The sequence below is a fragment of the Phoxinus phoxinus genome (genome assembly GCF_949152265.1).
Source record: "Phoxinus phoxinus genome assembly, chromosome: 9".
Classification (NCBI taxonomy): domain Eukaryota; kingdom Metazoa; phylum Chordata; class Actinopteri; order Cypriniformes; family Leuciscidae; genus Phoxinus; species Phoxinus phoxinus.
The window spans coordinates 27,497,271-27,518,767 of record NC_136884.1 but is presented as its reverse complement, the minus strand read 5'-3'; the positions used below and the strand labels follow the sequence as shown (position 1 = coordinate 27,518,767).

At 37.7% G+C, this 21,497-nt stretch overlaps 2 protein-coding genes across 2 annotated transcripts in view; one reads left to right on the top strand and one right to left on the bottom strand.

The window, feature by feature from the left end:
• Window positions 1-21,497, top strand: part of LOC307003754 (uncharacterized protein) — a 239,208-nt gene that overhangs the window by 187,896 nt on the left and 29,815 nt on the right. The gene's annotated exons all lie outside the window — the stretch shown is intronic.
• Window positions 4,184-19,573, bottom strand: LOC307003753 (uncharacterized protein). Its single transcript, XM_079622536.1, has 4 exons — window positions 19,484-19,573; window positions 18,297-18,510; window positions 8,745-10,206; window positions 4,184-8,539 (listed from the first exon to the last, which is right to left on the bottom strand). Exons 2-4 carry the CDS (start codon window positions 18,472-18,474, stop codon window positions 8,317-8,319), a joined length of 1,863 nt encoding a protein of 620 aa, XP_079478662.1. The 5' UTR covers window positions 18,475-18,510; window positions 19,484-19,573; the 3' UTR covers window positions 4,184-8,316.

Sequence of the window (21,497 nt, the reverse complement as noted above, 5' to 3'; positions counted from 1 at the left end):
TATGTGGACAAAATCGGTACTATTAACGGTTTGGATCCATTTGAAATTGGAAACAAAGAGTGGAGCACAGACAACGACTTGCTGCCGCCGGTTTGCATAACCGATATCTTCGGCTACCTAGTTTGTTTTGTGAGCGCCTACACCTCAGAACAGTTCCGAAGCTACAAATCATTGGAGTCGCATGTACAGTTCACCAATGGGTGGGTTCAGGAGCTGCAGATCATACAGCCGGCAAACAGTGGGAACACAGTAATCCGGACAAAGGTAAGCTGTGCTTCACCTAACTGCTAACGTTAGTTTAGTAACAACCATTCACACATGTAGCTGCTACTTTTAACTATGTGTTTCAAAAGTATATACATGTATTTGAGCTCTTTTCCCGCTGTCTTCCCGTTTTAGTATTTTCCTGTAAAATAAAGTTTTGTAGTACAAATTTTTGTTTTGTCAGCAGAGGGATAGCAACAGAAAGATGAGTGTTAAAATTTTCCCGTATTTTGGATGAGTAACTTGGGAAATTTCCCTTATTTTCAATGTTCAATGTTGACTTAAGTTATATAAATTAATATTCATATGTTATACCACTCTTTGTTTCCAATTTCATATGGATCCAAACCACACATTTTGTTTTGTTTTTTAAATTAGTTTGGAACGGTTTGTGAATAAACAATTGAACTGTTAAATTTTGCCTGCCTATCTGTTTGACTGACATGATGTTTAAAAATGAAAAAAAAAAAAAAAAAAAAAAAGCTTTTGACATATAGCTGTAGCTTAGCTTGCTACATTTCCCAGGGAGGTAGCTTCAGAGTAGTGAAGCTGAATTTAATGTAGAGTAACTGCTAGCTTAGCTCACTACATTTTCCAAGTAGCTTGCCCAACACTGCATCCCACAATATCCTTAGTCCTGCCTTTGCTTTGGAAAGGAATCAATTTTGACACTGTCTGCCAGTGACAGCCAACTAAATTCTCGCATCAAGGATTGCATAAGATTTGATTTGCAAAACAGATACAATCTGAAAGAGTTACAGACAACTTTGAATTGTTCTACATTTTTAAACCCGAGATTTAAAGACACCTTTATATAATGTACAAGAGGTAGAAGCACGGTTTCAGCCGCAGGTTTGAGGAACGTGATACGATACATAAAGTCCCATCAGTGAAGATCCCAAATCAGCAGCCTAATTCCAGGTGTTCAAAGTCAGGGATAAGTGGACATTTGGCAGGTATTATGAGTGAGAAAAGAGGAACAACGTCGACAACACTGTAGCTAATTGTGTGAATAGATATGACTTATTTGACAGTTTATGTATTTGTATTCTCAGTTAAATTAAATTCCAGAGACAGATGCAAGTGATGACCCAATCAAATGGAGATTAAATGAAGGCAGCTTACTGGTCTTGTCAATGTTCGCAAGAAGATACCCATGTATATCTGCCACAAGTTGTGCATCAGAGCGCATTTTTTACATGCAAGGCTTACCTCGTATAATGTGGATATGCAGGTGTTTCTTGCAAAAAATCTGCACAAGGTCAAAAAAGTGGACACCTACACTAGAAAAGCACTAGCATTATTTTACTCAGAAAGAGTAGAATGTTATATAAATATCCAAAAACCACTAGAACAATGTTATATATTTTGTTGATTTGTATACTTACATTATCCTAAATGTTTCTAAGAATGTTAAAATCCAAAGGAATAAGCAGTTTTAACCAGGACATGGACATCAACGTCGCCTATCAATGACATCATACCCGCGTTGCCCTCAATTTCAGGTTTTATTTTATAGAAACCATGGAAACACCAAAGACGCTTAAATATATTATGTGTTTTATTAGACAGATGAGCCAGAGTCCTGCAACGGGTCGGGTGCCCGCGTAAAAGTGTCTAAAACGGGTGGATTGTGTGACATTCCTAAAATTCACGGGCGGGGATGCGGAGCGGATAATTAACTCATTGCGGGCGGGAAGTAGCGGATGAAAAATATGTGCAATATTTGTGTCTAAATGACCATTGCACACATACGCAACGGAACGCAACAACAATATGACCTTTGGACCCATCACGATCACGTCACCACTGCGACAGTGCGACTTTCGTTGATGCTGTTCTCATAGCCTAGTTGGAGCGTTGCAGGAGAGAGGAGTAGCTATGGATGATGTAAAAGTAAAGTTGGCGAGTGGAGTATATAAAATTGTTGACAACGAGTCTTTAAGGGCAAAATCGGATGTGTGGAGAAAGTGTGGTGTAATACGTGATCAGGAAAATAACATCATAAGCGGATTTGCGGCTTGCAAAACATGCCATAAAGTTTTGGCGTTTGATAGCCGGAAGCTGGGCACGTCTTCTCTTAGGAAGCACGTCGAGACTTGCAAGAGCACAGCAGCAGGGGTTTCCAGTGCGACAATTGACAGGTACTTTGCCAAAGGCTACAAACCTCCAAGAGGGGAAGACAAGGAGGCGATAACACAATTGGCTGTGCAATTTGTGTGCCGAGACATTAGATCATTTGAGACTGTGTGCGGCGATGGATTTTTGGAACTGGCACAGGGCTTAATAGACACTGGGGCACGAGCTGGCCTTGTGGACGCGCGCCAGCTTCTGCCCGATCCAACTACTGTCTCCCGTAGGATCACTAAATATGCCGAGGATAAAAGACAAGGCATAATTCGGGAGCTGAGGGAACAATTGACCGAGAGCAACGGGGCTGTGGCGCTGGATTTGTGGACGGATGATTTCCGAAAAATTGGATATCTCTGTGTGACAATACATTACATTAAAAGCAATTGGGAACTGCAGGAGCGGGTGCTCTGCACAGCTGAATGGGACAGCAATTTACGTAAAACAGCTGATAACCTCAGGCCAGCCATCGTCCAAGCACTCCGCAAATTTGGACTGGATGAGTTCTTTCCCAAACTAGTGTACGTAACTGACAGAGGTGCAAACATTGTTGCGGCCCTCCGCACAGTCACGAGATTGAGTTGCGCAGCACATATCCTGAACACTGTACTTTATACCACACTTGGGAAACCTGCTGGGAACGATTTGTTTGGCGAAGAGGTATCTTGTGTCATTGAGTTTGCTAAGTCGCTTGTGACTTACTTTAAGCAGTCACATCTCCAGAATCGTCTGCAAAAAACGCTGAAAGCATCCGTGGAGACGCGATGGAACTCGCTTCACACGATGCTGGACTCCATTAGCAGCCAGTACGAGGCCATCCGTGCTCTTCTGGAGGAACGTGACGAAGAACATCGTTTAAACTGCATGAGCAAGGATACTTTGCATGACATTGTGAATTTTTTGGCACGATTCAAAGAAGCCACAAAAGCCCTGGAAGCATCCAAAACTCCGACCATTCACTTGACAGCTGTGTGGTTGGAGCGCCTCAGACGACACCTTCAGCCGTCTTCTACCGACAGTCTGACATTGTCATCGCTTAAAGAAAAATGCCTCAAGATTTTAAATGAGAAATTTGAGCTGCATCTCTTGCACAAGCTGGCAATGTTCTTGCATCCAAAGTTGAAAAGCCTGAAGCTGCTGGCAGACCATGGTGAAATTATGGGAGTTCATAGCGAAGCACGGCGTCTTGTGAAAGGTAAGCTTTGTCTTTAATAATTAACAATTATTGTTAATGGGCAAATTTAGTATTTAGTATGTATATAATAATTTAGTGAAATATATACATCCATGTGTCTATTCATTTTAAATAGAACTCGAGGAGAAACGCGAAGATCTGCTACCTGGCCACAGCATCTCGGCGGGCCCAGCTGCGAAGAGAGTTTGTTTGGTTTCAACAGCTGATTGTTTGTCAGATGTAGAGGACTCCAGCGATGACACTGTGCTGCCCGAGGACGAGGTTTCTGCATACATCGAGTTCAAGCCACCCAAGGGGGATCCTTTCGATGTTTTGTTGTGGTGGAAGGAGCATGCGAAAACATTTCCCAACCTGGCAATGATTGCGCGGAATGTTCTCTCCATCCCAGCATCGAGCGCTGCGAGTGAGAGAGACTTTTCCACAGCTGGATTTGTTATTCAAGAACGGAGAACGCAACTTAAACCTGGGACTGTGGACGATATCCTTTTCCTGCACAGTAACCTTAAGGGAAAGTAAATGCATAGGCATAAGCTATTGTTTGTGAGCGACAGGCTCAGATCGGTTGTATTTTTTTCTTGTTCTTTTTTTTTTCATGTCTATTTGCACGTTATCAGGTTCCATAGCCTATTTAGGTGCTGAACGATTTTTTTTTTTTGCTGGCGCAAAACAAAGCGCACTTTAGCCTTTTTCATTTGCCCATTCACAATGTGATGTTGAGAGGTGTGAGATAAAAAATAAAGCACTTTAATTGGAATGATTTTAGCGTGTGTGATTTATAGCGGGCACGGGTCGCGTAACGGGCCAAATATTAACGGGTCTGGGCGGGTGCGGATTTAATTTTGATATTATCACGGGTGACGGGTCGGATCTGGTGCTGAACTTTGCGGGCACGGGCGGGCGCGGGTCTCCAAAAATGGACCCGTGCAGGACTCTGAGGTGAGCAACTGTTTGGATACATTTAAAACAAATCATTGTTATACAGCTCAACAGTTAGTATTTTTGTTTAAATCTCATTTACTGCGTGTACCATGTGTTACCTAATCATTTGTCTTTCCGGTACTGACAGCATAGTATCTATGGGACTGACAGGAACAACGAAAGACTCAGAGGACCCTGCCGAGCCGAACCCGAACTCCCGAAGACTTGAACTAATCATTTCTGTTTCATGTACAGAACCTATGGGATGTTGCACGCATGCGCGGTCAACACAGAATGAACCGGTACTGTGCAGTGCATTCAAATGCATATGGGGCTGTGTCACACGGTCCAGATCAGACACTGACGAGTCGACTGAACTAACGTAGTGTCGAAGTTCAAACCCGAAGACGAACAGACGCATTACCCTATAGTTTAAATGAACGAAATGACTCGAAAAAAGATTTGTTCATTTTGCTGAACGAGATTCAAAGATCCGAGTCAGTAAAATGATCTGAACTTCCCACTACTATAAACCAACCCTTTCAATCCGATCGAAATTTCATTCGGATCGAGCTCAATCGGATATGGTATTTACATGAAGGCTTTTCAGTCCGATTGAGCCTTCAATCCAATTTCTAACGGATTATTTGGTTGCATGTACACGTAGCCATTGAAATAGTTGCTTCATGGCAATTGTATGACTGCTCTTGAGATTTTCAAATAGCCAGTTATTAATTTCATTAATAAAGATTCAAAGGATAATTTGGTCTATTTTCATTTATATCTACGCATTTCTGAAAATTTGGTTAATTTTGTAGATTTGAAATAGTTAATACAATATTGTGCGGTATCATGATACTTTAGCTGGTATAGTATTGTGACATGTTTATGGTATGACAACCCTAGAAAACAAGACTTTCAAAAAAGAAAGCAGAGAAAGCTGCAGGAGGGCAGATAAGCTACAAATACCTGCCAACAGTGTAAAAGTCCATCTGTTACTAAAGATCCATCAAGAGTTTTGTTCCTCAGATTGACGTTGTGTCTTAATGAGAAGAATATCCAGACGTGTTGCTTCTGCATGGAGATCCAGAGACGAAACACTCCTAGATCAACTGAAGATGCTACATTTACATCGGAGCTTGCCAGAAGATGTAAAAGTCACAACAGATCTTTCCTTTAGTGCACTATTTGTGTCTTTAAATTGAAAGACACAAACAGTTTGATTTAAAACATCTATTATGTTTTAAAGTTACTGGCTCTTTTATTTGCTCACCAAAGCCCTTTTAAAGAAAAACAAATGTAGACAGCAGTAGTAACTCTTAAGTAGTATTAGCAAGAAAAATGTTTTATTTCATTAGTGAGCAGGTTTTGACATGATTTTAAAGGGGTCATATGATGCGATTTCTTGTTTTCCTTTTACTTTAGTGTGTTATGCAGCGGTTTGTGCATGTATAAGATCTGCAGTTACGAAGCTTAAAGTCTCAAACCCAAAGAGATATTCTTTGTAAAATTTCAGGCTCAGCCACGCGTTCCTAAAACGCTTCTTTCAAACACAGTTTCAAATGTATATGCAAAGAAATAAGGAGTAACTTTTACTCTCGGTGTATTATTGTTGCTGTATAGAGTAGTGAATCAAAAATGCAGACATGGTTTTGTGTTTACACAGTGTTCTCACACCCGTAGCACGGTGCAACGCGTAGAAAGACAATATAATTCATTATAATCAGTAATTTTGAGTTTTACGAAATAAAACCTTTCCAATCTTATACGTTCTGGTCAAGTCGCGCTGGCAAAGTTGATCGATCAGCTTGGTCATCTGCATTTTCCAGATCAGATGCAGGCTCGAATTGATAAGGTACGTAGTACTGACATTATCACCTGTCATTATTGCTTTGGGAGCTGATGTTACAAATATCGTAAGGGGCGTGACATTTCCGTCACATGCTTAAGGTTTTCAGGCCAATCACAATGCACTGGATCGCTGGCCAATCAGAGCACACCGTGCTTTTCAGAACGATGAGCTTTGTAAAAATTGATGCGTTTCAGAAAGGCGGGGCACTTATACACACATTATTGGGCAGCAATAATGTACAATGTGTCTTTTTTTTAACCTAAAACCACGTAAACACATTGGGTCTCATTCATGAAACACGAGCAGAACGAATTTTTGTGTAAATCGTGTGTAAAGTGGTTCTGGCGTAAATTTTCGGATTCATTAAAATGTTTGTATTTTCCAAATGTTAGTTGGTACGAAAGAAATCTACACCTGCTCCCAGCCACGCGTAAATAGTGCGTTTAACATCCAAAAGTTTTGCTCATTAATAAGGCTGCATTTTAATTCACCTTAATCGGGTACATATTTACATAGCATTTTGAAAAAAAATTTATATATAGTAATTACATATGGTTTTTCTTTTTACTTTTATTATGAGAGCCAGTGATAGCATCTGCAAACGGAACACTTTAATCAAATAATTAATTGCTTTCAATAGGGCTGGGCTATATTTTTTCGAAGTGAACTAATTCGTTTTTTGCAGTCAAACTTCATGTCGAACCATTTTCTTTTCATTTCTGGGACTGTTCGATTAACAGATGAACCTCCAGTAACTGCGTCTGTAATATCTGCCAAACTTCCTTTTTTTAGGACCTGATACGCCTATGTACGCTTGAAAATAAAATGTGGCGTTATGAATGAACTTCTGATAATAAAATATTATCTGATAATGATACATTTTTCTTTTTAATTCGCTTTTAAAGCTGCCGTCTGCAATTTTTTTAATCAAATTCAGTGAAATTGACACTATAATCCGACAGAACAACATAAATAAGGTGGTTTTAGAAAAAAACCCGAGCTTCTAACTCCACCTGGAGCGTGTTATTTTGTTTTGCAAAAATCCACCATCCCGGATCATCGGGTCTAATCAGCGCAGGGGGGTGTGAGATCTGACTGTCAATCACAGGTCGTGCACAAATCACAGATTCCCCTCCCTCGCGCAGACGCGGACGTTACAATATCACATACACACGACACGCCTGAAGTTCGCCTGAAGATTGTACGAAGCGTGATGGCAGAGAGAAAATCTAATAACAAGCTTCCAGTTCTTCGGTTATTGCTATCTATGGATAGATTAGCCTGGGCAGCCTACCTCCGAGTCTATGGTGTTGATCGATGCCGAACAGACGGACGCGTTCACAGAAAATCAGGTACACACGCACTGACGATGGGCGGGTGCTCGTTGGTAGTGGGGGAGGGGCATGAGAGTTGTAAACATTCAAAATTATGTCTAAGTCCACTCAATCTGCCAGACTTGCCGACGGCAGCTTTAAGAAGACATGTTGAAATCCTTTGTTTGGTGTCATAATATGATGCCCATATATTGTTGTCAGTCGGATTTAATGGGCGGGGTTTATGGTAATTGAGAATGAGCGTGCACGCGCGTCCCATTTACGACTGATTGGAATTCATTAACACACACACACACATTTCACTATCACATCTGACATTTACGAAATATTTGTGAATCAGGAGAAGAGTTTTCGGGAAGGTCTCTTTACGCGCAGATCACTCACATATTTACGAATGTTTCATGAATGAGACCCCTTGCATTAAACCAAATACACAGAATAATGTTCATTTTTTAGAATCATATGACCCCTTTAATATTGCTTTGTTCAATTAATATTTAGTGACAGGAATGTTAATATGTCAGTTTAATAACATTGTTTTTAATGTGACGCTGTAATAACAATAACTACCAAACAGTAAACATGAAAAATGTATCTACACCATTTTGTGTATTGTGTGTTTCCTAGTGTCTTAGATTGTCATAAAAGCTGTGGAAGTCTTTTGGTATGACCTCCTTGAGGTCTTGGAGGTGTCTGTATTTAATCTCCCTTATCTTTAGGCTCTCTGTATAGAGTGGAGTGACTGCAGGTGAGGCTGAGGTGGTGTGTTGCAGTTGGTGCTTTGAAAATGGAGTCCAATCAGCCGAGTGCTGGATCTTGAAGTCCATCGTGCCATTAATGTTGTACCTAATAAATGTAAAAAAAAAAAGAAAGATTTGACAGACTTTGAACACCACCATTTACACATTGTCATTATAGTTTGTTTCTTATGTTAACTGTTGTTCAAAAACTCAATTTCACATTACAGATTTAACAGCAAATAAATGCAACATCATGTCTTTTGATCTGAGCTGGTGAGAGAGACATGATTTTAGTTTGATAGTTACAGTACCTGATTGCACTGATATCATGGACAGATGGGTCACAGAGTTTGATCCCTGGGTGGATAGACTTGCAGAGGCTCAGTTTGGTGAAGTCTTGGAAGAAGTTATGGTCCACATATTTGACTTTATACAGGTTGGGCTTGGATCGCGCTGTCTTCATCAGAGCAACATATTGAGCTGGGACATAGATTTCCTGGTTTCTCAGACGTCTCTCGATGACACTGTGCACTGAGTCACATTCCATCTCTGTATGGCCCTTCTCCAGGAACTTCTGAATGACTACCTTCTTCTTCTCTATGGAAAACTTCAGAAGAGCATTGGCGAGCACAGAATTGTGGGTTTGGTTCTCACACCCATCAGTCCACAAAATGTACTTCTCATGCTCCTTATGCTCAGAGAGGAAATCAGTGACACAGGATGCGAACTCACTGGGAGACAGAGCTCCCTCACCTTCATGCCAGACATAGCAAGTAGTGTTGTCTGTAGACATGTCATAAATCGTGAAGTTATGAACGGCGAGTTTTGCCTTATAGTAAAGAGCCGACACGTTCAATCTGGGGCAGAGGAGGAGGGCTTGCAGATCCATGCAGACAACCATAGTCTTGTCGCTCGCATCCTTTTTGTCCTGCAATTTTGCTGCACAGGCCTCTTCCTTTTTAAGAAAGTGAATCTGCCACTCATTGTCTGGCAAGTTACCAGCCTTGAAGGAGCAGCAAGTGTTACACTGGTCCTTCTTTGGATGGTACAGACTCAGGTTCTGCTGCTTAAATTCTTCTGAGAGCATCTGCCTTGAGAAGGGTCTCAGCATCTTTTCCTCAGCAGCACGATGGTAGACTTTATACAGGTTCAACATGGACTGAAAGACAGGCTCCAGGTACTGTTTTGATGTTGACGACCTACAGAAGTGGGAAGGCACCTTCGGGAGATCCTGTAGAAAACTCTTCATGAACTCATGAGCCTCTTGTCTGTGGCATGATGCTGCATTCTGCTGTGCATTTCCCGCGTCTTGCACCCAGTTAAGGGCAGACCATGCCCCTATTCCAAGTGTTGCCAAAAACAAACCCTTGCACACCCTCCTTCTCTGTCCATCAACTTTTAAAAAGAAAATAAGAGTAGATGACCTTCTTGAATTGTCAGACCCCCTTCTCCTCTTTACAGGGATGACGTCTACCAAGCCACGCACATACATTTTTTTCTCTGCCCAGTTCATGTTCTCCCAAAAACATTTAAAAATGTTCTCCCTGTCTGCTTCTCCAATTGCACTGCAGTGAAGCTTGGAGGATTTCACACATGCAGCAGACTGGCATCTAGGTCCCATCACCCGGGGCTCCATGTTAACCACTTCTTTCCTGCTTATCCCAACATAGGGTTGTCCCATCATTCTTCTCCTTTTCTGCACACACTTCCATTGACTTTTACCCTTCCTCTTTCTTCCTCCAATGGTATCATCCTCAGTGTCATCACAGGAATCTTAAATACAACAACAAAAACATTAGAGTGTGTATTTAGTGTGCATTCTGCTTTGAAATATGCCCATCTACCCATTTAACACTAATTACCACTAATTATTAGGGGTGTAACGATACACCAATGTCACGGTTCGGTTCATATCACGGTTTTGGAGCAGTTCGGTTGTTTGCTGTGGGGACAAGGTTCCTGGCAGGGCACCAGCAAGAATAAAGAACACAATTTACTTTTAACTTAAAAACAACAATAATTTAACTTATTAACTATCTTTTTACTGTATTATTTATTAATCTTTAATATGCGTATCTATTGCGCATCTATCTAACGCATATCTATGCGTTCAATGTCTTGTGAAAGTTGATTTAAATTTTTGTGATGGTTCTATTTGAGATATATCTTGTACAGCACTTTGGTCAACCAAGGTTGTTTTAAATGTGCTTTATAAATAAAGTAAACTTGAAACTTGAATCTTTGTTAATAAAAATACAGCGGTTCATTCATTGTTTGTTCATGTTACTTCACAGTGCATAGCAACATAATTAAGCTTTTAGTGTGTTTAAAATGTATGTACTTTATAAACACTTTAGGCCTACTGCAATATAGTTGAATTATTTATGTATATTTATTATCATTTTAATATTTTGGGAAAAAAAAATTACATTTACAATGTACCAACTTATAATGAATTAGAAACATTTGTTAACTATTATTAGCATTGCAATAAGCTTAAAATGAATGCTTTTCACCTTTACTTGTTTGTAGTAAAAGGCTATTTTAAAGGCTGTTGTCCATTACATGATACGTTTGTACTACTGAAATTCCCACAAGGATTTCAGCATCATATTATTTGAAATGCATCATAGATACATTTTCCAAAGATGTTTAAATGTTAATTTCCAAAAAGATGTTGTACTTGTTTAAATTTGAGCAATGCGCATAACACACGTGACTAGTCCTGATTGGTTCCAGAGGCGTTGAACGGCTGTGATTGGTTCTTATGATAATGCACTCGGCATCTCACTCAGAGCTTCAGTTGCGGTGCGTGTGGTCCTTGAATGTGATTAGATTTAGAAGTCTAAATTTAAACTGTTAAAATATTTAAAGCGATCATGTTTCTTTAGAGGACTTGGAGGAAACCACGCGATTGATATGCATTGGGTGATGTTTTTTTGCAATTAACTTTTTGAAACCTGAACAGATCTGGTGAATCGTTCATCGGAGGGATATAAATCTCTCAGGTTTCATTAAAATGTCAGTTTTTCTTTCGAAGATGAACATACAGTGCTATGCATAAGTTTAGACACCCATGCTAAAGTTGACTAAAAAGAGGAATAAAAAAATCATCTTTTGGAAATTGAACTTAATGCCTTAATTTAAAAAAAATAGGAAAAATCCAACCTTTAAGGACACCAATTTTCTTTGTGAATGAATAATGTATCGTAAATAAATAAATGTTCTTCCTTAAAATACAGGGTGCATAAGTCAGGACACCCCTATGTTAAATTCCCATAGAGGCAGGCAGATTTTTATTTTTAAAGGCCAGTTACTTCATGGATCCAGGATACTCTGCATCCTGATAAAGTTCCCTTGGCCTCTGGAATTAAAATATCCCCACATCATCACACACCCTTCACCAAACCTAGAGATTGGCATGAAGTACTTTCCATAAGATCATCTCTCAATGCAAATCAAACCAGCTATTAGGCTGACTGAAATAAAACCATGCAAATCTCTAGGTATGGTGAAGGGTATGTGATGATGTGGGGCTATTTTAATTCCAGAGGCCAAGGGAACTTTATCAGGATGCAGAGTATCCTGGATCCATGAAGTAACTGGCCTTTAAAAATACAAATCTGCCTGCCTCTATGGGAATTTAACATAGGGGTGTCCTGACTTATGCACCCTGTATTTTAAGGAAGAACATTTATTTATTTACGATACATTATTCATTCACAAAGAAAATTGGTGTCCTTAAAGGTTGGATTTCTCCTATTTTTTTTAAATTAAGGCATTAAGTTCACTTTCCAAAAGATGATTTTTTATTACTCTTTTTAGTCAACTATAGCATGGGTGTCTAAACTTATGCATAGCACTGTAGTTACTTTGTCTTGAGCTGACCAGCCAATTATGGTAGTATGTGTTGATTGGTGTTTATTGTTCAAGATTGACAACCTTATTGCCTTTTTGATTATTGTCTAATATACATTTCTAATTACAAATAATAAGTAAAAAGATTAAATTGTTAAAATGGATGCTTATAAGAGAGCATACATCTGAAACTGCTGAGTCTGTGAAGGGTTTTGATTATACACATTTTGACCTCAAAGTAAGTAAGCCTATTTGCAAAATGATTGACAGGTATTGTAGCCAGTCTTCAGGCTAGAAATTAATTTTTTTACAGACTGTAGTCTCCCTACTAGAATGTTTTTTTTTTGTATGTTAATGTGAGTTTTTTTTCCCCTGTACACAGATTTCTCTGGGCAACATGGCTGTCCAAGTCAACAAACCCTGCTTTAGGAGACTGAATCGAAGCAGAATGTCCCCGTTCACGCAAAAACTAGCAGTTGTGTTGTTTGGGAGGGAGGTTCTGGGTTCATCCAGCCTCACTGGGAATGGGTCCCAAAAACAGAAGCTGGACCCAGAAAAAATGAATGCACTCATCGGTTTGTATCAGATTTATATTTCATTATAGTCCTTTCTCAGCAGACTATTTTTTCAGATAGTAGTGTAAAATATGTTTTAAAAAACAATTGACGTAAAGGGTAGCATGATATGTGCATGCGCCAACTTCAGAGACTGTGAACCTTATTTTATCACAGCAAGAAAACAATACAAGCAGCATATCACATTAAAGAGCATTTAATTTAACCAAATCTTAAAGTTAAGTACCGTTTTAAATTATTAAATTAAAGGTTTGGGGGGAACATTACAGTAAACAATTACTTACATATTTCATGCACTTACATTAGGATTCAATCCTCAATAATTACATCAAATTAAAGTTGTTTAAATAAACTAATATTTCCAGGCCATAGAGGATTCTTCAAAAAAACCCACTGATTATCTTAAGAACGAGTTGTATCCAGCATGATTGAGTAATTTAACTACATACTGTAGACAAAAACATAGGTTAATCACAATAAACATATTGAAAGAATAATACAAATAAATTCAAATCAGCTTGTTTATTTCTCTGGGAGTAATTGGAGCAGCTTGCTTCTACTCATTCATGACTGGCAGTGCCAGTGCTAACAATCACATCGATCAGTTAATATTAAACATTAAAATGGAGGATGGCATACATGGTAGGGCATCAGTATAAATAAACTATTTCAAATATTGATGTTTATCCACCTAAATTAGTTTAGCTTTCTTCACAAAACTGCCGTCTGTCCACTGACAGTAATGCAGCCATCCTTTACATTACAAAACAGATATGATGACACACAGACTGTGAAAAAGGTCACTGTGAAAATCATTGTGTCTATATTCTAGCAAGCATTATATCCTATAAGCAGAATGTGGCTACTATGAATAATTTTGTAGCTATATGGTACACAAACCAGTCTGGTACTAAAGTCTTTATTTTTCCGGCAGACACTGTGATATCCGAGTTTCCGGGCACGACGCAGTCAGAGGTGAGAGCTGTAATACGGCGAAAATGCAATAACGAAAGTTTTGTGTCAAAAAAAAAAAAACACTTAAGTTATTTTTTGTTGTTGGTTGTTTTTTTGTTGTTTTTTTCCTAAGGTTTGTTTGGGAAAGGATTGTAAAATTAAAAAATAAAATCGTGTTTTGTTCATATTTAAGATACGTACTGTATGCTGTAGTTTAATATTTTTTTAGTTTAAGCTTGCCACTTGTGTTCTTTTTTTCACACCTCTACTATAAGGTCTGTTTGGACTTGTGTGTGAATAATGTCTCAAAAAAATAAAGTGTTTTTCAAGAAAGAGATGCTGTTTGTTTGTTTGTACATTACATACCATACCTGTGCTGTATTCTATCATTTTAAACTATGGGTGTTTACATTTACATTAATTACATTTACTGTTACTTTTATCAAATGTATTACATCTAACTTTAAAATTGTTATTTTATTAAAAGCAACAGCTTCATGAAGTGACTGCACAATTGTGGACAATTTTACAAATATTAACATTTTAACAGTATAATTTTAGCATAAATGAGGCAGAAAATGCTACTGATAACACAGTAAGTGTACTTGACTACTTTTAAAATACACCATTAACATACACCATTAACATATTTAATTATGTTTTATAAAGGTACTGTTAACAGTTAAAATATATTTGAAATAAATGATTTACTATATAAAAATGTGAGCAATACATACATGCATATGATTTGTATATATTCTTATATTTTAAATAATTTAAAAGTGTATTTAAAAAATGCATTAAAGATGGGTTTCAATTGTACTAAAAGGGGTAACAAAATAAAAAAAATTTAAGCTGAAATAGTATGTTAAAAGCATATTTTAGTTCATCTTCAGTGTGTCTAAAAATATCACAATTGAGTACACTAAGATCTTAAGTTTATCTTAAGAAGTACTAAGGAAACACTTTTAGTACATTAAGTACAAAATTAGTGTGCGAAAATGGAGCACTTTATGGAAGTGTACTTTAATAAAATGTATTTTAGTACACTTTTTTAACCTAGAAATACATAATAAGTATAAATTGTATATATTATTATTATTATAATATTTTAAATAATTTATTATTGTATTTAAAATGCATTAAAGATGGGTTCAGGTTTACTAAAAGTGGTAACAAAATACAGTTTTTAAAAGCTGTAACTTAAGTTACTTTTAAAATCAAGTAATCTGTATAGTAACTAAGGGTGTATTCACACCAGGAAAGTCCAATAGTTCACTTGCTTTGGTCCGGACCAAATTTTTTTTTTTTTTTTTTTTTGGTACGGTTCGCTTTCACACTGATCTTTTTGCAAGTGAACCAAAATTTGTAAACAAAACCACACGTGTGCTAAGGTCGTCCATTCATTGGACAAGGATTCTCAAGTAGGGAAATTAGGAAGTGCAAAAAGCTATTGTATATACTGCTAACAAGTGCTGTCAACGTTAACGCTTGCGATTAAGTTAGACCAGTTTAACGTAAATTAACGCAGCATCCCCCACCCCCCACACACACACCCACCCACCATCCTTGTATTGTAACTATCGTTACATTATATGAAGCATTTATGCGCGATTAGACTAAAGAGAACGCTCTGTATGTGAATGTCCTGATGCGCACACACTCATTAATTCATTCCATTCCAATGATGCACTCACGACGCGCAGAAAGACGCGCAACAGTATCGTGTGGCCAGACAGCGCGCCGGAATGAAATTCTCTTTCGCACTTGAACGAACAATAACACAAACCATTATGCCAAAATGTAGTAAATCAACAACAGATCACTTTCCCATAACGCAACTCCGACTACGGAGGCCTGTTATCTCAAAGGCGCAGAGCTTTCTTGCAATTGGGTCGGTTCATGTTCACATCGTAAACTAACCGTACCAGAGTTCGTTTGGAACCATACCGAGACCACCTCTTCAGCTGGGTCTCGGTTCGATTGTTTGGTCCGCACCCGAGTTCGATTGCTGTATTCACACCTGCCCAAAAGGTCCGCACCAAGGGGGGAAACGAACTAGAGTTCGATTCAATCGAACCAAACAAGGCAGGTGTGAATACACCCTAAATGACTTTTTAAAGGAGTAATCAATAATCCGATTACTTTTTCAAAGTAACTGTGGCAACACTGCTGATGACAATCTTAAAGGCCCCCTGAAATCAAAATTAATTTATTTTAAGCTTTTAGATGTTAGGTTATGAATACGCTGATGTGTTCCAAAACTTGCAAAATGCAAACAAAATTTGCATTTAGGAGATATAAGGAGATTCGGTTGCTCAAACACTCGAGTTTTATTCAGTTTTCCAAATGCACGTTGGTTAAAGGATTAGTTCACTTTTAAAGTGAAAATTCTGTCATCATATACTCACCCTTAAGTTGTTTCAAACCTGTATGAATTTCTTTCCTCTGCTGAACACAAAGGAAGATATTTAGAAGAATGTCAGTAACCAGACAGTTCCTGGTTCCCATTGACTTCCATAGTAGGAAAAAATATACTTTGGAAGTCAATGGGAACCAGAAACTGTCTGGTTACTGACATTCTTCCTTTGTGTTCAGCAGAAGAAAGAAACTTAAGGGTGAGTATATGATGACAGAATTTTCATTTTAAAAGTGAACTAATCCTTTAAGACTGAAATGGCTAGAATTAATTCACAGCTCTACTATTGAATCCAACGTATCATGAGCGCTCGGATTCGCTTCCATGGTGCTGTCAAGTACGACTTGCAGTCTGAGAGGTAAATTAAACACTATTGGCTATTTGAAAAGGGAGAGGGGACCCATTCAATATGTCCCGCCTTTGCTTCCTTTTCCTTGTAGAGTTACGTTTCATTACGTCGCCTGTCAATAACATCATATCCGCTTTACCCTCGATTTCTGATTTTTTTTTTTTTTTACTTCCGTAGAAAAATCCAAAGACGCTTTATTAGTTTTATTAGACAGGTGAGCAACTGTTTGGATTGACAGAATTCATTTATCGACAGAAAACGAATCATTGCTACATAGCTCAACATGGTGGTCTTATTGTTTGAATCTCTTGTAGTCTTGATTTACTGCAAGTAATGCTTGTATAATGTTAATCACGTCACTTCACCACGTGACAGCAGCAAGCAGGCTCCTGATTGGTTAACGTTGCACAAACTGACGCCAAAGTTCGATTTTTCAACTCGGGAATGCACAAAAAGCACCAAATAAAATCACTCGCGCGTATCGCGCCAGATGCTCAATTCGCCGAATTCGCGTCCACCGCGCCGTGCTAAACGCCTCATTCGCACCGCAGGACCTCCAGAGTCTTTACATTGACTTAAAGGATTAGCTCACCTCAAAATGAAAATTTCTTGATAATTTACTCACCCCAATGCCATCCAAGATTGTTGTTCATGTCTTTCCTTCTTCAGTGGAAAAGAAAACGTTTTTTGAGGAAAACATTTCAGGATTTTTCTCCACACAATGGACTTAAACCGCAACCAAATTATTAAAGTCCAAATCAATGCAGTTTCAAAGGGCTTTGAAGTGCTTCAAACCATCCCAGCTGAGGAATAGGGTCTTATCTAGCAAAAAATAAATAAATAATTTTTTATATACTTAACCACAATTGTTCGTCTAGTGCTGGTTTGCGACGCGCCAGGCATTTCGCAATCATGTTGGAAAGGTCTCACGTCACGTCATCTTTCTAAGTTATTTTTCTGTGTACTTCAGTTCAAAAAGGTAGGGACAGGCGAAAAATTTATCAAATTTTCTCTTCCAACTTCAAAATCGTCTGACATCTTTGGTTTAATTGATTTTTTTTTTTTTTGTGACCTCTCCAAAGTGATGACGTAATACGTGGCATCTCAGAGATGGTACAAGACAGGCATTTGTGGTTAAAAAGTATATATATATATATATATATATATATATATATATTTTAGAAAATGATCTATCGTTTCGCTGGATAAGACCCTCATTTCTCGACTGGGATCGTGTAGAGACTTTGAAGCTGCATTGAGACGGACATTTGATCCTTCTTTGAACATTGGAATTGAACATTGGTTGCAATTGAAGTCCATTCTGTGTAGAAACATCCTGGAATGTTTTCCTCAAAAACATTAATTTATTTTCGACTGAAGGAAGAAAGAAAGACATGGATATCTTGGATGACATCGGGGTGAGTAAATGATCAGGAAATTTTCATTTTGAGGTGAACTAATCCTTTAACATGGAAATCACTCACGCCAGACGCTCTATTCGCGTTTGGTGTGAACGCAGCATAAGTATTTGCCTGGTCATGTGATCTCAACATATCTGACCACTTGAAGCAAACCGCTCCATGCAAAATAAAACCGTTTTAATTTGGACACTCGAATGACATTCTTCAAAAATATAATTTATTTCTGAAGAGCTGGACATTTTATTAAAGATCAAATGACTGAATTCAGCTTTGAGAATGAAACCAACCTGTTTGTTCCTCAGTATCTTCTTGTTTCACACTGAATGTTTCTTCATCTTCAATCTTCATTTCTTCACACTCCTCTTTAATTAACGTCATATTTGTTTGTTCCTCAGTATCTTCTTGTTTCACACTGAATGTTTCTTCAATCTTCATTTCTCCACTCTCCTCTTTAATAAACGCCATCTGAAGTGGATCTCAGTCGCTTCAGCAGGAGTTTTTCTGTACGTTTGGACATATTGTCATGTTTAACATGAGAACAATTGACAGAAAGAAAAATGAATCCATTCCAAACTAGCCTAAATATCTGGGTGTGTCTCAATCAGCTGCCTAGTTTAGCAGTCAGAGTGATGGTTAATGGCCTAATTCATGGGGAAATCTCAGACTCAAAAAAAGATACACAGGAGTTTTCACTTGTTACACAAGTTTATTCCATGTATCATCTTTTTACTATTTTAATTCATTTTAATCTAATTAATTTCATAATAATTATGAAATTATGATAATAATTCCCTTCTATGTAAAGCTTTTGAATAACTGTTTGATTTTTCCTTGCTTTTATTTTGTGATTATTTATTCCTGTCTATGTAAAGCACTTTGAATTGCCGTAGTGTATGAAATGTGCTATATAAATAAACTTGCCTTGCCTTGGTTAGTCAAAAAACACTCAAAGTTAGCGCTGCAAATTAATAAAGGAACAAAATATATAGTATGTTATTTACATTTGGTATTAAATAGTAGATTACACTTAAATGAAAACTTTTGCAGTTGGTTTGTTAAAGTTGTCATTACACGCTAGCGTTTGTTTTCTCGTTACAGTTACACTGTTTGGTTTTGACCAGCATGTCTCGACAGCGCGCGGTGATTCGAATCAGTGAATCGTTTAGGGAAGCATTTGGTTCAATTGAGTCGAAGTTTCAAAAAGCTCAGTTTCTTCATCACTACTTGCCACTTTGCCAGTGACTGAATTCGTATTTATGATGTATTCATTCACTACATAAGGAGAGAAATGAGACGCACCTTTTCTGTTACTCATGAATCATGTGTGAATGCGCTTTACTAACAAAAAATATCTCATTAACGTAAAATCAACCATTACATAATAAATAATCGGTGTACATCACGTATAAAAACTATAAATAGGACTTAACATTTAGCATTGACTTAAACAACTTAAAGGCTTAAAAGCACTAACCTTTCTTCAGTCGAATCACAACATATGCAGGATCGCGGTGCAGCCTTATGACGTCACATCTCCACCCAAAATAAAAGTCGCGGTCTCACCACAGACTGTTCACACGCTGCTGTATGTGTATGTGCTGAAAAATAAAATAAAAATAAAACTGTGTTTAAATGTACTTCACATAAATGTATATATATATACATTAAAACACAGTTTGTCTGATGATGTGCTGAAAATATTAACTACTGAAAGAGTGAGAGATTTTTTGACTGCAGAAACCATATACCAGATTGTATACCATATATACCAGATGTAATAGAACTAGTTATAGATTTAAATAATGAATGTATTATTTATTTATTTGTATTGTATGATTTACCAACATATAAAACCATGCAAATTATTTAGCTAAATATTAACCTGTTTCTTTGTAATGCAAAAAATAATGCACACCCGAGGTGTAACTCCGCTTCGCGTCGTGACCGCATTACCACCTCGGGTGTGCATTATTTTTCTAATAATTCAACGGCCTGTCATCAATTATTCCTTACTTAAACACCTAGATGTATGGCACATAGAAGGCCTTGGGACTGAGAAAAGATACAGGGGGTGCAGGTTTACCTCTTAAGAAAAGTATAGGCCACTTTTATATTTTGCTAAAAGCAATAAACTGCTAAAAACAAACAATGTTGATAATCTAATATTCAAAACTCTCATCATGAGGACAAAACAAAGTTAACTAGTAATTTCAATGTATTTTTGTCTTCTCTTGCCTTCTATAATTTTCCAAATGATAACATTGTTTGTTATGAATTGTTTTTTAAATGTTGATTAATAATGCTAAATGTATAGAGAAAAACGTCTGAAGACGCCACACGTTAACTTGTCTCAAACCTGGTTTAGTTAAACGGTCTGAGTCATCTGTATGACAGATAAAAATAATTGTGTTAGCTGCATTCTCGGTTTCTACAGTGTTTTAGAGAAAGTATATATTTTGCTGCTCAAAGTGTTTCTACTACTGTGGTTATTAAAATAATTGCGCCGTCTGGAGCTCTTAATGTGGCGCTTTATGTGTTTAGCGAGGGAGAGAGAGAAGCAACGTGCACGGAGCGGAAAGGGCTTGCATGAAGCACTTTTGGCTCTAGATAAAAATATTATAGATATAGCTCCAAAAGATCATTACCATAATTAACCCCGAGTGCTTTTGGTGTGAACCGCTCTGTTGTTTTGACGCGGCTGCTCATTTTAATCTGTAGAAACTGTAAAATGGCGCAATTATGTCCCTCGGTTCGGATGGAACTGGTCGGCCATAATAATAACACTGCCCTAGTGAATTACCAATGTGGTATTCTACATATGTGCCTACATACCAGTGTATGAACTAAACTAAGTAGTTTGGGCCAAATGGCTTAACTCTATTGGCCTATGACTATGTGTGCCTGTGGAGTTATTTGGACAATGGATGAATAATGGAGCATGACTAAAATGTTTTCAGCTGAACCCAGCCCGAACACACGTGAGTAAATGTAACATCAGCCTTGGATAAGTGTTGTTGGAATATAAAGTAATAAAATAGTTATTACTTTACTATATTTGGATAGAACTCAAATATTTGAAATGATATTCTATTATATCTATTGTCTGAGTTACATTACTAATGTGTCACTACTTGGCATATCACATCTGTCCCATGCTATGGTTATGTCAACAATGCATTTTGAGAGTGAATCCACATTATGTAACTTCCTAAACTTTGCAGCCTGCAACCAACTGTCTGTCCTCACCACAGCATGAACACTACTATTCATAAAGTCTTTTGGGGATCTATTAAAGGGATAGTTCACCCAAAAATTTAAATTCTGTCAGTAATTACTCGTCCTCATGTTGTTCCAACCCCGTAAGACTTTTGTTCATCTTCGGAACACAAGTTAAGATAGATATTTTTCACATTAAGAATAATAACAACTTTATTCAACTGTTAATTTTCTTCTCTGTTGGCCTCGAGTGAGTTCACGTAGTGTAACAG